At 40.8% G+C, this 15,616-nt stretch overlaps 1 protein-coding gene and 1 pseudogene across 3 annotated transcripts in view; one reads left to right on the forward strand and one right to left on the reverse strand.

Moving 5' to 3' along the window:
• Nucleotides 1–34: 34 nt before the first annotated feature.
• The window catches only part of LOC146455075 (uncharacterized), a 33,393-nt gene continuing 17,811 nt past the window's right edge, over nt 35–15,616 (reverse strand). For all 3 annotated transcript variants that reach the window (XM_085094744.1, XM_085094745.1, XM_085094746.1), the window contains 4 exons: nt 14,611–14,678; nt 13,969–14,082; nt 1,191–4,634; nt 35–596 (listed from right to left, as the gene is read on the reverse strand). In XM_085094744.1, the coding sequence (XP_084950870.1) occupies nt 1,215–4,634; nt 13,969–14,082; nt 14,611–14,678 (3,602 nt within the window). In that variant the 3' untranslated portion in view covers nt 35–596; nt 1,191–1,214. The remainder of the gene's footprint in view (nt 597–1,190; nt 4,635–13,968; nt 14,083–14,610; nt 14,679–15,616) is intronic.
• LOC146455076 (uncharacterized) lies at nt 6,650–10,467 on the forward strand (annotated as a pseudogene).

Below are 15,616 nucleotides of genomic sequence, written 5' to 3' on the forward strand. Positions count from 1 at the left end.
ATACGACCTATTCCCCAGTAACCACTAAGGAAAATGCCTCTCAAGGTTTATTGTATTAATAATGTACATCATCAACATGACATTTATTTTGCGTACGAGATTAAAATTTATTTCGAAGCAAACGATGTTTCAAAGGCATAATTCCTGTATCTGCTGCACTGTACAGATTTGACAAAATTTATTAAATGCATCATTTGAGACCGATTGAGTCTCTTCTTATGCTTTCCTTGCATTCATCCGACTTGCGGTTTTAGCAGTAAAGAATCATCGCATTTCTTTATCAAATATAACATCCTCGATAACGTTCCTGGGTCAATTAGAACTACGATGCTTTTTCTTTCTTTAGTATAAACACATTTCATTATTTGAACTGAGGTAGAGCGAAGACTATTTGAAAGGGAGTCCGGACCTTTGATAACCGTTTACTAATAAAAACAATCACAACCTTGCGATACTTAAAAATTAACAAGCTATTTACAGTTCTTTTAACGAGTTCCTAGTCATCGTTGTCTTGTCATGATGATCCTCCCTCGTGTAAGCCATCATAAATGATCCCCTGGTCTTTTCTTCGTTTATTACAGCTCCACATTCGGTAGCTACAAAGCAAAGGCAACAAAAAGATACATTTGAGTGACAACTAGAAAAGTCTGAAATAATCGCGTATAACAAGTTTAGTGCCCAGTGACGAAGAAGTTTGTTTTCGCTTTCTCTACCCTCTATGCTTTGTCATTCTATAAAGGATTTAGATATTTACTGGACCGACTTCAAAAACAGCTTGTTTACATTTTCAGATCGAGACTTAATCGTTTTCTCATCAAGTCATTCACCACCATGTGTGGCTGCAACGTAAAACGCTAGGAAATATCATATTGGCCATCACCAAGGGAGTATGAAAGGCTAACCTATTTTGGAGTGAAAGTTTACTGGCCTCACATCAAACAATTTCCAACTGGAAAACAATCCTGAGTGATAAAAGTAAAACAACAACAACAGCAGAAAAGCAAAGAAGGAAAACAACAACATTCAAAAAACGCATTTGGTTGTTAGGAAAACTGTTTTTTTTCCTTTATATCGGAAAATATCAGGTTTTAAAATTTTGATTAAATCAGAACTAAAAAAGCGAAATTGGAGGGACTTTTGTTGCATTTTGTAGTTCCAACAGCTCTGCATTTCAATAGCAGCTTACTTACATTCCAGGTCAACTAGATGGTCAACTATTCCTTTCCACTAAACTCCATGGTGACGTCATCACCAATAAGTACAAATGGAGCCCAGTGTTTCACTTCACTACACCTGTCACATTCCCTCATGCATTTCATGGCTTCGTTCAGAGCTGCACTGGCACTGTTCCCTTGTTCTAAGTGCTGGTAGAAACTTTTCATGAACTCCATTGTGGCCTCGTCATCTATCGCCCACAATGACACCAGAACAGACCGAGCACCGGCACCCAAAAATGCCCGTGCGATGCCAACCACACCCTCAGCCTTAATCTCCCCGCGGGCACTATGACAACAACTCAATACAACCAGTCTTGCCCGCATCTGAATATTCAGCACATCTCTCATAGTTAAAACGAAGTCTTCCTCCACAGGAGCCCGTGATACTGGTATAGGGTTTGGTGCTAAAGCAATTTCTCCTGTTTCCATCCGCCCGTGTGCTGCAATGTGCACCAAACCAACTGAAGAGAGTCGTTTTAACACTTCATTCTTCGTTGCCTGTCTTCCAATGAGCGGTGTAGTGTGAAGTATTCGCCCAATCATCTGCACCTCTTCTTGTGCGAATGGCAGCTGCTCTAACTTCGTCCTCTCGAAAGTAACATCTTGCACCCAAGGATCACCCACGAGAAGCGCCCCAGTCTTAATGTGGTAATCGGCAGGACAATCTGCGATCAATTTTAAACTTGTCAGCGATGGAATCACCCGCACTCTGAAAGATTCGCAAAGGTACCTTGAATCTGAGTCTATGAATGCAGGGAAAGGAGCCAAACACAATAGACCCTCGGGGACGAACATAACTTCGTTGTCAACCAATAAGTCTTGGATAGGGCTAATGATAGTCTCATATAATAAATTTAAAGCACTTTGCTGGAGATGTGAGGATTTAGTTAGTCCCTTCTCAGGAAGGGATCTCTCATCTGTAAGGTTTTCTTCTCTCGAGGTATCCAATGAACGATCCTCACATTTGAGAACAGCTCTTACATCAATTTCCTGCCTTGCGGTTGACATCAAGGAGCTCAAGAAAGTGTCGACATCAAGTTCACCATCGGGGATCTGTTTTCGTCTTAACTGAACATCCTCTCCTTTCTGGAAAACCCACAAAATTACTTGTTGGTGTTCAAGCGCTATGAAAACTGTACTGCAAGGAAGAAAACCTGAAATGTCAGCTAGAGTCTCTATTTTTGTGCCAGTTTCTACTCGGGTGTTTTTGGCTGCATACCTGAACTCCAAGAGATCTTTCAGAGCCTGTGCACGTCCTTGCTCAGCAGATAACAGAGCCTCCATAATCTTGCCTTGCCATAACAACGAACGCCATAAACTAACGTATGCATACTGGTGCAAATTGCGCAAGCTTACCTTCCAGTCGTCCTTAAACACAAGATGATGTCTAACATCATTGAGCGTTGTTACGCTTTGTTGAAAACAATCTGCAGCTTTAAATATAGAGCCAGTTGATTGAAAGACCGTACCAAGCTGATAAAATGAACGGCCAATTCCAACTTTGTCCATCACTTGTTTTTCAATTTCTATGGCACGTTCAAGGTAGTCTATGGCTTTTTTGAAATCGCCAAGACTGTGATAAGCGACGCCTAGATTACCATACGCCGTTCCTTCCATAGGAATTTCTTCAAGGTCTTTTGCAACTTCTAGGACACGTTCAAAGTACTCTATTGCTCTTTCGGAATCTCCAAGAACGCCATAAACACTTCCTAGATTACTATACGCCTTTCCTTTCCCTGAAATATCTCCAACTTCTTTTGCGATTTTTAGGTGACGTTTATGGTAGTCTATGGCTTTTTTGAAATCTCCAAGACTGCGATAAGCGTTGCCTAGATTAGCATACGCCCTTCCTTCATCTGAAATGTCTCCAACTTCTTTTGCGATTTTTAGGTGACGTTCATGGTAGTCTATGGCTTTTTTGAAATCTCCAAGACTGTCATAAGCGTTGCCTAGATTAGCATACGCCTTTCCTTCACCTGAAATGTCTCCAACTTCTTTTGCGATTTTTAGGTGACGTTCATGGTAGTCTATGGCTTTTTTGAAATCTCCAAGACTGTCATAAGCGTTGCCTAGATTACCATACGCCCCTCCTTCACCTGAAATGTCTCCAACTTCTTTTGCGATTTTTAGGTGACGTTCATGGTAGTCTATGGCTTTTTTGAAATCTCCAAGACTGTCATAAGCGTTGCCTAGATTACCATACGCCTTTCCTTCACCTGAAATGTCTCCAACTTCTTTTGCGATTTTTAGGTCACGTTCATGGTAGTCTATGGCTTTTTTGAAATCTCCAAGACGGCGATAAGCGTTGCCTAAATTACCATACGCCCTTCCTTCACCTGAAATGTCTCCAACTTCTTTTGCGATTTTTAGGTCACGTTCATGGTAGTCTATGGCTTTTTTGAAATCTCCAAGACTGTGATAAGCGTTGCCTAGATTAGCATACGCCCTTCCTTCACCTGAAATGTCTCCAACTTCTTTTGCGATTTTTAGGCGACGTTCATGGTAGTCTATGGCTTTTTTGAAATCTCCAAGACTATGATAAGCGTTGCCTAGATTACCATACGCCCCTCCTTCACCTGAAATGTCTCCAACTTCTTTTGCGATTTTTAGGTCACGTTCATGGTAGTCTATGGCTTTTTTGAAATCTCCAAGACTGTCATAAGCGTTGCCTAGATTACCATACGCCCCTCCTTCACCTGAAATGTCTCCAACTTCTTTTGCGATTTTTAGGTCACGTTCATGGTAGTCTATGGCTTTTTTGAAATCTCCAAGACTGTGATAAGCGTTGCCTAGATTAGCATACGCCCTTCCTTCACCTGAAATGTCTCCAACTTCTTTTGCGATTTTTAGGTGACGTTCATGGTAGTCTATGGCTTTTTTGAAATCTCCAAGACTGTCATAAGCGTTGCCTAGATTAGCATACGCCCTTCCTTCACCTGAAATGTCTCCAACTTCTTTTGCGATTTTTAGGTGACGTTCATGGTAGTCTATGGCTTTTTTGAAATCTCCAAGACTGTGATAAGCGTTGCCTAGATTAGCATACGCCCTTCCTTCACCTGAAATGTCTCCAACTTCTTTTGCGATTTTTAGGTCACGTTCATGGTAGTCTATGGCTTTTTTGAAATCTCCAAGACGGCGATAAGCGTTGCCTAGATTAGCATACGCCCTTCCTTCACCTGAAATGTCTCCAACTTCTTTTGCGATGTCTACGTCGCATTCAAATTGTTCTAAAGCGTTTTTAAAATTTCTTTGTCTGTAAGACTTGTTTCCAAAATTGTTATACAGCTTCTTCTCCTTAAGTTTCTCGCCAGTTTTCTTTACAATTCTTAAGTCACTTCCATGGTTTTGTGTAGGTGTTTTGATATTTCCGATGCTTTTTGCATCTCTGCCAGTTTGGACCACAAAGGTGCCATTGTCCTGTCAATCGTAAACAACCAATCATAGAACCAGTAACTTGTGGTTGGTTGATAAATCGCAATTGGTTTGCTGATTTTTTTGTTTTTAACTACCCGTTGAAATAATCTATCAATTGTTATACCACGAAATGGAACTTTACACTACTTGATTTTTAACAGCTAAGGAACGAGAACACATTTATAATCAATCTTAATCGACGTCGACATCCGCTCCGAAGCCTCCGAGCAAGCTCTCTTGTAGGTCAGCCGCGGAAGACAGCTCGAGTGAGAGGATTGGGGCTATCCTTCCGACCCCCCCCCCCCCTCCCCTCTTTCCCCTTCCCCTATTCCTCCTGCGGCTGACCTAAAAGAGAGCTTGATCGCAAGCTTTCCGCACCGTGCACCATTATACACTCACATACCGCCATGAACCAATTAAGATTTGTTCCCAGCCTTTCGTGATGAAAGATTATAACAGCTTTTAGAGAGAGGAAAAACGACAAATAGACAATGATAGTAAAAAACTAGAAAAAATGAAAATTTGACATTTAAAAACGTTAACACGTTTTAACAAATGTTAACAAGTTGACCTGTTTATTAATGTGGAGTTGTCTCGAAGATAACAAGAAAAACAATTTTGTATGCGGGTTTGCCTTGTTTTCTTTTCATCTTCTCCTAGTCCTTCTTCTACATCTTCATTGACTTGTTATAGCCATCATTTATAGAACCTTGATGTCATTCAATTCTGTAGTTTTGTTTCGTAATTCGTGCCTTTTTTGAATAGGAACGGCTTGAAAGTAAAAATGTTATTCACAATAGAAGCTCTTCGTGCACATTTTGATGTTCAATAAGGAAACTTATTCTTAGTCAATGCAGTAAACCATTTCAATATGCTTAACGTTTCAACAGAAATTTATTCACTAAAGAAATATTTATTTAGTTTGTGAACATAAAGAGGTTAACAAAGAATAAGGATTGAAAAAGCAGGAAAATAAAGCACAATACACCCTCACGCAAAAACGCTTTTCCAATTAACGAAAAACAGAGGGAAGCGGATATAAATGTTTTTTGCTCAGATTTATGGCAAGCAATCTATCAAAGTTAGTTGTTTGAATGGATGAAGAACTTTCTATTAAGTCTAGTAATTTTTTTGGATTCCAAGGAACTTGCCAATAATCAAACTTTGCTGGTGGTGCGTAAAAAAGGTTTTAAACTTTGATCTCTTTATGACGAACCCAAGTACGTGTGGAAGTGTTAGTCAAAGTTTATGGGCCAATCACCAGTTAGCGTTTGGGGAGCCGTAACCACTTTATGATGTTATCTCAATCGAAATAAAAAAAAGACTCAATAGATCTCTATACTCTGCATGGGCGTTTACAACATGTAAACTCAAAATAAATTCGTTTTATTTTTTATTCAAACGTTAGACGCCAACTAGCATAGTTTCGTTTCAACAGCGAGGTATTTCTAGCCCTGGAATAACTCGATACTGTCGTTCATGGTTAAAACTCATCGCAAATATCTTCCAAAAATTTAGAAATCAAAGCACCTCAATTCTTGAAACAAACAAGCGGTTAATGGACAAAAGAAAGAATGTCAAGACTTTTTTCATTAGTAATTAAATTGTTTTGTTTTTGCCCGAGGGACATTCAAAATAATTCTGTTCACGTATTCCCTACAAATTTCATGTTTTTGTTAGTCGGATAAGATCTTGTTGTTTTTCTCGTATTGTACGAGATGGTTTTCTGGTAAATTGGAAGTGGAGTTTGACGGACAAATAAATACATTTCCTGTTCGTATTGGAGTCTTGTGGACATAATTATTTGGTAACAGAGCGAGGTTCTGTGGACGTTTCAATATGAGTGCGGGAGATGACGAGAATGTTTTAAACGAAGCCGATGCAAATGAGGACATCATCGATACAGTCAAGAAACAGAAACGGGTCGCAAAAACGCAACTTACAAAATTTTATACTCGCTTGATGAAGTTAATGACGGAAGAAACCATTGACAGAGATGCTATTCTAACAGCCCTTGAAGAAAGAGAAGAAAAGAAGATGGAAACGATCCAAATAGTGGAAGATTTAGTCGTTCTCTACGAGAAGAAAGTTGACAAAAGAAATGTGGAATGCTCCAAAGACGAAATAGACAAAGTGATAGAAGACACCGACAAACAAGTCGCGAACGTGAAAGATTTTCTCTCTTCTTTCTTACAGAAGACACCGTCGTAACCTTCGAGTTATTCGTCGATGAGTGAATTTAAAGGAGGAAACTTTCCAAAACTGATTGAAGCAAAAAAGAAGTTACCACCTTCGACGTACAAATTGTCGAACCCGAGAAGAAGTGATGAAATTCCCAGTGATTACAAGGATCCCCTTCAATCCGCAAAACCCAACGAAAATTCGCAAGAATTTGGAGGCCATTAAGTCCGTTCGCCCTGGCAACGTAAGAGATTTAAAGAGGGTTGCAGATTTCTTGTACGTACTTGTAGTTAATCTCAAAGAAGTCAATCGACATGAAGAACTGGGCAAAGAAACATTACATGTCAATCTGTGCAAAAAGTTGAACGAGTCAGCGTTAGCCCACTATCATCGATGGATGTACGAAAATGGTCACTGGGAATCAGTGCAAACGTTAAAGGAGTTAATCGTACAAGAGGCTGAATTTCAAACCGTGGCTTCGGAGACTATCTGGGCAGTTAACAGAGCAAGCAAGAGTCTCTAGCAGAAGCGAAATCGGAAGAATAGCGAGAAGTCGACGTTCTTTGGTCGAGATCAGAAAACGGAAAACCACAGAAAAACAGCATACATATCACGCCCATGTGAAGTACGTAATGGACCGCATGGAGTTTGGCGATGCGAGAAGTTCAAAGCCATGATGTTCAAAAGAGATGGGATGCTGCCAAGCGTCTTCATTTGTGTTTCCATTGCCTAGCAGGGGACCATTTTGGCCAAACGTGTGTCAGAACCAGGATATGTGGGATAAACAATTGTAGGGACAAGCACAACAGATTACTGCACTCCCACAGGAATCAACAACATGATGGAATTGAACAGATAGAAGAAAGAAGTAGTCAGCTGATGTCAGATAAGAAAGAACCGAGTGGTGAAACATCAGCCGGGAACAGCAACCTGAGTGTCGACTCTAAAAGGAAACCGTTGGTCGCTTAACTCCCTCAGGATTCCGCTGACCATCAGACAGAGAGATCCCACACTACCACGGTGGCAGAACATGCAGATGTACGAGTTCTAGCATTGATAACAGTTCCTGTGATCGTAAAGAATGGTGGTCGAAAACTCAAAGTGAATGCCTTATTGGACGAAGCCTCTACAAGGACGTATATTGATGCAGACGTAGCCGCGGAACTTGGACTCCAAGGACGGTCACAGAAAGTCACCGTTAACGTCTTGAATGGACAAACTAAGACTTTCGAGACCATGCCAGTTAAAGTTGAGCTTGAGAGTTTGGATGGTAGCGTGAAAACAGCTATCAATGCATTTACTGCCGAGCGGGTGACTGGAAACATGAAAGCAATCAACTGGGGGGCGTATGCCGCAAAGTGGACTCACCTGAAGGACATAAAATTTCCGGTTCCAGGACCACGCCCTTTTGCAGACATACTCATCGGAGTCGATTATGCTGAGTTACATTATTTGTTCAAGGACGTTGGAGGAAGATCGGGCGAACCAGTGGCAAGACTTACGCCTTTGGGGTGGACATGTGTAGGATCTCCTAGTGGTTTTAAAGGGAGCGACTTGCAAACGAGTTTCACACATACTTACCTTGTACGAGAGCAAAAGGCAAGACTCAGATGAGATTAGTGTTCTACTTTGCAGTTTCTGGGAGGTTGAAGCTTCTGTGACGCTTAAAGACGCATAAATCCTGAATTTCGACGACAAATTGGCACTAGAGAAAGTTGAGAAGTCCATCAAGTACGTGGATGGAAGATATTAAGTGGCGATTCCATGGAAAGATGACAAACCTGAACTGTCAGACAATTACGAGATGGCGGTGCGTCGGTTGTTTCACACTGAAAAGAGGTTGCGCAACAACCCTGAGGCTGGAAAAGCTTACTCCAAATGCATCAGTCAGTACCTTGACATAGGACACATTCGAAAGATAGATCCAGCTGAGAGCAAACCATCAAAAAAGTGGTACTTGCCTCATTTCCCTGTTGTAAGGCCTGAAAGAACTACGACGAAAACTCGTATTGTATTCGATGCTTCCGCCAAGTGTGAAGGAGTCTCCTTGAATGACACAATTCTGCCAGGACCAAGGCTGCAGAAGGATTTGAACGATGTGTTGCTACGTTTTCGCAAACATTCCGTGGCGTTAGTTTGTGACATTGCTGAAATGTACTTGAGAATTGAAGTTGCACCAAAAGACTGACCATATCTGCGCTTCCTGTGGAGATCACTAGAAATAGAGATGGAGCCGGAAGAGTTTGCATTCAATCGCGTGGTGTTTGGAGTAAACTCATCGCCGTTTCAAGCTCAGTTTGTGGCTCAAGTGAACGCCAAGAAGCACAAGGACGAATTGCCAATGACCGCTGAGACTGTGCTGAAATCTACTTACATGGACGATAGTATGGACTCTGTGGCGGACGATAACCAGGCCTTGGAACTGTACAGTCAATTAGACAAGCTGTGGTCAAGAGCAGGGATGCGAGCTTGAAAGTGGTTGTCAAATTCATCTAAGCTTCTCAAAAAGATTCCAGTTGAGGATAGAGCGTCTGAACTCCATCTTAACAGTAGTGGAGTACCAATGGTGAAGACACTGGGAGTCGCCTGGTTACCAGATGACGATTCCAGACAAATCCTCCAGAGGAAGGGATAAAACCTACCAAACGAAGTTTCCTAAAGAAGATTGCGAAGTTGTTTGATCCAGTTAGTTTCTTAGCACCGTTCCTCATTCGTGCTAAAGTTCTATTGCAAGAGATGTGGGCTGCTGGACTCGATAGGGACGACCTTTTTCAAAGCGATTTGGCTAGAAGAGCTTGGACATGGTTCAGTAAGTTAGGAGATTTACCTGAAATCAAAGTTCCGATTTGTGTACGTTTAGGAAAGGATGAGGGACTGCTTTCAGAGACACTGCATACATTTTTTGATGCATCGTAGGATGCTTATGGAGCTGTCATCTTCTCAAGAGTATGTTAGAAGAGTGGATTGGCATCCAGAAGGCTAGTGACTGCTAAGACAAGAGTCGCGCCACTCTCCCCGACAACTATTTCCCAGATTGGAAATGATGACAGCAGTTCTCGGGTTGAGAATGTCAGATTCTGTTTCCAAAGCCTTAGACAGTGCCTTGAATCAAGTAACCTTCTGGTCTGATAGCATGAATATACTGTGGTGGATCAGAGGAAGAAGTCGGTCATTCAAACCGTTTGTCGCAAACCGAGTGGGAAAGATTCAGAGTCTGACTGATCCTCAGCAATGGCGATTCGTTCCAACCAAAGAAAATCCAACTGACTTTGTTACAAGAGGCTTAAAAGTATCGGAGCTAGGTAACTGCGAGAAGTGGTGGAACGGTCCTGAATTCCTTGGAAACGACGAGTCGGAATGGCCGATTAATCGTGTCAACGTAGATAAGGAAACGACATCAATGGAGATCAAGAGGAATGACCGAGAATTCTCCAAACAAGCAAATGATTATGTCGAGAAACGAACAATGATTTCACTAAAGGAGAATAAGCATTTATGGTATTTGAATCCAAATCGATTTTAAGGTTGGCAAAAGTTTATCAGGGTTCAAGCATGGGTCTATCGTTTCATAAACAGCTGCAGACTTCGTGAAAGAGAGAGTGGAGAGCTAAAGACAGGAGAAATTGAGGACGCAGAAATTCAAGCGATTAAAAGCGCACTACAAAAAGCTTTTCCCGACGAGTACACAGCGCTTCTTCGAACCAAGACTTGACGAAGAGGGCCAGATCAGGAGTGAAGGTCGACTGAGATATGCAGAGTTCTTATCAGAAGACGCCCGATTTCCTATAATCCTGCCCCGCAAGAATCAAGTGACAAAGCTAATTGTCAACCATTATCACGAGAAAGAGAAGCATGCAAGTGGAACTAATCAAACATGGGCGGCTTTATCAACCCGGTTTCGGATAATATCTGGTCGCCAAGAAATTAGAGAATGGGAGAAGGAGTGCAATGAGTGTCGAAGACGAAAAGCTAAAGCAGCAAAGCAAGTTATCGCCCCTCCACCACAGATAAGACTTAGATTATCACTGCAAGCATTTGCCCAGACGGCAGTAGATTTCGGAGGCCCTTTTATCACCGCCATTCAAGGCAGAGGATCACAGAGGCCGTGTTTGTTTGTGTTTGTTTACCTGTCTCGCAACGAGAGCAGTTCATCTGGAGCTGACCTATGGTCTTGATACGGATTCGTTCTTAAAAGCCTTTTACGGAATGGCCAATCGGAGGTGTCTTCCCCGAGAAATGTTATCTGACAATAGTGGAAATTTCGTAAGGCAAACAAAGAGCTGCGCCAACTGGTCGAAGTGCTTGACCAAGACAGTATCAGAGCCTCTACAGCGAATCAGGGAGTTACCTGGCACTTCAATCCCCCAGCCGGCACCGCATTTTGGTGGCGTACATGAAACAATGATCAAGGCAGTGAAACGGGCTGTGCATGCAATTTTAGGCAACGCAAACATCACTGACGAAGAATTAATGACCGCGGTTAATGGAGCAGAGGCACTTTTGAATTCAAGACCTCTAACCTATTAGTCTGCAAGTCCGGATGAACATGTACCATTAACACCGAACCATTTCTTAATTGGTCAGATTGGTGGACAATTCGCGCCAGAGTCAGTGGACGAGACCACCTTCAGCCCAAAGAAAAGATGGAGAAGAGTGCAAGAATTAGTTAGACACTTCTGGCACAGATGGCTGCGTGAGTGGCTTCCAAGTTTTAATGTCAGGAGAAAGTGGACTGAAGTCAAGCAAGATCTTAAAGTTGGGGACGTAGTTTTAGTAATTTCACCCAACACACCACGAGGTCAATGGCCTCTCGGAAGAGTGATTGAAGTTTGCCCTGGCCAAGATGGGCATGTAAGAGTCGCGAAAGTTCAAGTTGGGAAGAACCAGATCACAAAGCCTATTTCAAAGTTATGTCACTTGTAACTTACTTAAGAACGATGTTGAATCAAGAGACTTTGTTGTGGAACAATGATTGAATTATGAAAGGACTAGTGACATTCCTACTTAGAACATTTTTTCGCAGTTCCTCCTCTTACTAGGTTAAATGTTCGTTGATATGCTACGTCATATCAAGTGGGAGGTATGGACAAAAGAAAGAATGCCAAGACTTTTTCATAAGAAATTAAATTATTTTGTTTTTTCCCGAGGGACATGCAAAATAATTCTGTCGCGTATTCGCTATAAATTTTATGTTTTTGTTAGTCGGATCAGATCTTGTTGTTTTTCTCGTGTTGTACGGGATGGTTTTTTGGTAAATTGGAAGTGGAGTTTGACGGACAAATAAATACATTTCCTGTTCGTATTGGAGTCCTGTGGACAGTTAAGGTTAAGTGATATATTGGGTTCTGGTTTTCCAAAAGGGATGTTAAAAACTGAGGTCCCTAGAAATTAATCTTGATGTCTCAGTTTTATTTTAATCCATAGACGTATTAGTAAATTCACATCCAAAACATGGTAAAATGGAGCATGGCTGGAACACCCCCCTTGTGTTTCTTGTTCTGTTGACATATTTGTAACCTCGTTTTATTGTCCATAGATAACCTATTGTAGTTTAAGGAGGGAGAGAAGTGTGGTAGATCTCGATATCAAACATTCTATATCGATACAGGGGCTACCCTGAACGATATCGTAACTTAAGAGAAACATCGGTAGCCTCAATACCCTTCTATACCACTCACGTGACCACTTGGAATAAGAAGCGCCATGTACACTCAACGCTAAGTTTAAGCAACTACCTTTTTAATATTCTCACGCGAAAAATTAATATAATAATTCCTCTTTGTCTGTGAGCCGTTGATGTTTCACTCGAACGGAGTATGACTTATATTTGATCCACTTCCAAAACTGGTATTGACCGAGCCTTAATTTTGTCCACTATAAGATAAGGTGGTCACGCGACGAAGTCATTTGACGTCACTGTTATAGCAACCATAATTGTATCCGACGTCATGGTAGGCTGCTTAGCTGGCAGGATGTTGGGCGAAAGGCGAAAGTTGGGCGAAAATACAGCAAATCCGCGAGGAGAATGAGGAAAAGGAGATTTGAAAATCTGTCAGGTGGTATTTTCTTGCAGCTTATGCCTCTCCTTGTCGCGGCTTACACCTATCATGACCTCTCCGCAGGCAAAAAAAAACTTTATATTTACGCGCGAATAATACCGCTAGCTGCGCAAACTAACATCTTGGATTTTCGATTGTTATAAAATCACCTCAAATGAATGGAAAATAAGTGCAAATGGACAAATGCCAGAAATAATTTTGATAACACAGACTTGTGCGTAAAAAAGCACAACATTTTAGGCAACTTCCCTATTTCAAACTTGCTTGCCATGAAAACATCACTTGTTAAGCCTTCACGAGACTACTGGTAAAAATGAACAGGTAGTAAAAGTCTTTCCTCCCCCTAGCACACACGGTAAGAGATGCTAAACATAATCCCAAAAGCGTTGAAATGGTTGGCATTTGCCCTCCCGTCTTTTGTATTATACGTCTCAGGGTTAATCTCTAAAATGTTTGCTTGTTGTAATGCGTAGATGTAACGTGAGTAAGACCTTGTTTACAGGAGGTATGGTGACCCCAGAGCAAGGGTTCACCAGCAGCAAAGACAAAGTTTTTCCGGGTTTCCAAGTAAATTATTCAGGTGGTATTACCCTAGTAACTGCGACAACTCACCGCGTCACACTTTAGTTAATTCGTCAAACAAAACACACGTGGAAAAATTGTTTTAGCCCTCAAATATTGGGCTTGTATTAAAATTATAACGGCCTCAGAAGTTTTTTCACCTGAAGCTGCCCGCATTCACAAATTCACAAGAAATTCACAAGAGCAAAGCAAATGGTCAGGTACCAGGGCAACTTCCGGATGACAAAATGTTACGATTTGTTAATTTCAGTTGACAATTGATCATTGAGCCGCCAACAGGTCCAGCAGTTATCAATAGAGTGCTAAGAATACTCTTTAGTGTAACCTAGACACTGGTCAGTCTCGGAATTGTAATAGGTTTTCCTAGTATGCAAGGTGGAAAGGTTCCTGTAATCCGAATTCAAAGAAAAAACTAGCAAGGTGCCATTCCACATATTGGTAGTGTTCTTTTAGCGTTGCTAATTTAAAAGTTGTTTTTCTCAACTAATAAACACAGAATAGATCTTCAAACTTACAGTTTGAGTTACTAACTGATCCTTCACTGCCTTTTTCCCAGCAGCTTGCAGCTTGCTTTGTTCCCTTACACACCGGCGTCTTTTTTCCAACAACTCCTGGCTATTCTTGTCAATCTTACATTGGTTAAGATCTCTAATAAGTCAAAAACAGAGGTCATCAAGGATTTCAAAACCCTTATGGGAAATACCGGAGACAACGAGTGGTCACTGGATTACAGCAGGACGTTAAATGGTATGACAAAGGCTTTCAAAACATTCCATGTGAGGCTCGATGTACCAAGCTATGTTTCAACCTAAAACCTTTAGCTTTTTTCATTAACAATACAAGAATTTCAAGAACGTCAAACGGCTAACAGGAAAAATGATTCAAAACATTTTGTTGAGAGTGAGCGATGTGAGCGAGAAAACGGTTAACTTTTCAGAAACTTTTAAAGTTTTTAATGTGAGAATAGCACTTCTTAGTCGTACTCTGTGTTTAGATCCTTGGAGTGCCACGCTTCAAGAAAAAGTTTCTTGTGGAAAAAAGTTGCTTGCATAAGAAACGTCATCAAAATGCAATTATTTCTCTTAAAATCAGTTCATCTTTGCAAATAGGTCAAGATCTATTTTTCTTTTTATTTGTTAGTGTACAGTGAAGGATACTGCTAATCCCTTGTCACACCACGTGATGGCTTCCTCAAACTGATTTAGCTGAACACAGGCACTAGCTCCTAATGAAAAAAAATATGATTAGTACTCTGGCAAATATTTCTCCTTAGTGATGGTATACATACCAAATTTATAATTCACAATTCTTTCCAGTCAACGGAATTGGCAAATTAATTGGACGATATCTCGAAATGATTATATAGCTCCGTTAATGCTCGTCTAATCTCCGTATAATAATCGATACAACACTTTCTTAAAAGCTCGACAAGCTCTACTCATCTTTTACTTCTGGATGCCCCACGTGGTAATTATTTAATTGTTCAATGTTAGAAAACAAGTCAGAAAATTTAGAGTTAGAATAAGTAAATGACTGATTTTCAAAATACCGAAAGAATATCAATTTAAACATCACTTTCCAGTAATTATATTTGAACGGATGAATACTACCACTCTTTACCAGCTCATACAACAATAAGGATATCAAACAAATGCCTTAACATTGGAAAACAAAATATAGTAATTTTCTCCACATAATAGGTTACCATAGCACATGGTAACCAAAATTTAAGGTGACTCTGAACTTCTTTCATAGAATTTTCTTAAACTTTGGAAAAAATGAGGGTCAGCAAGCTCATTTTTCGCATGTGTTTTTTAACATTTTTCTAAATTCAGTGTTCATGCCAGCGAGTTCTTGCTCGAATGATTATTCCTTAATGATTCTATGACTACAGATCCTCTCACCATAATCTCTGAACAAAAGCGATTTTACCAAGAATTATGTACTAGCGGTCATGGCGATGATGACGCGGTAAAGAATTTCCTGACTGTGCTTGATACTCCAAAATTGACTGAGGAGCAAAATTACATGTGTGAAGGGAAAATTCTTCACAAGGAATGTGAACTCATGCTTGAGACGTTTCAGAACAATAAAGTGCCCGGAAATGACCGGATTCCGGTCGAGTTTTATAAAAAATTTTGGACATTGCTTAGTGAACCCTTT

Source organism: Pavona decussata, unplaced genomic scaffold, assembly GCF_977016875.1.
Source record: "Pavona decussata unplaced genomic scaffold, jaPavDecu1.1 SCAFFOLD_286, whole genome shotgun sequence".
NCBI lineage: Eukaryota > Metazoa > Cnidaria > Anthozoa > Scleractinia > Agariciidae > Pavona > Pavona decussata.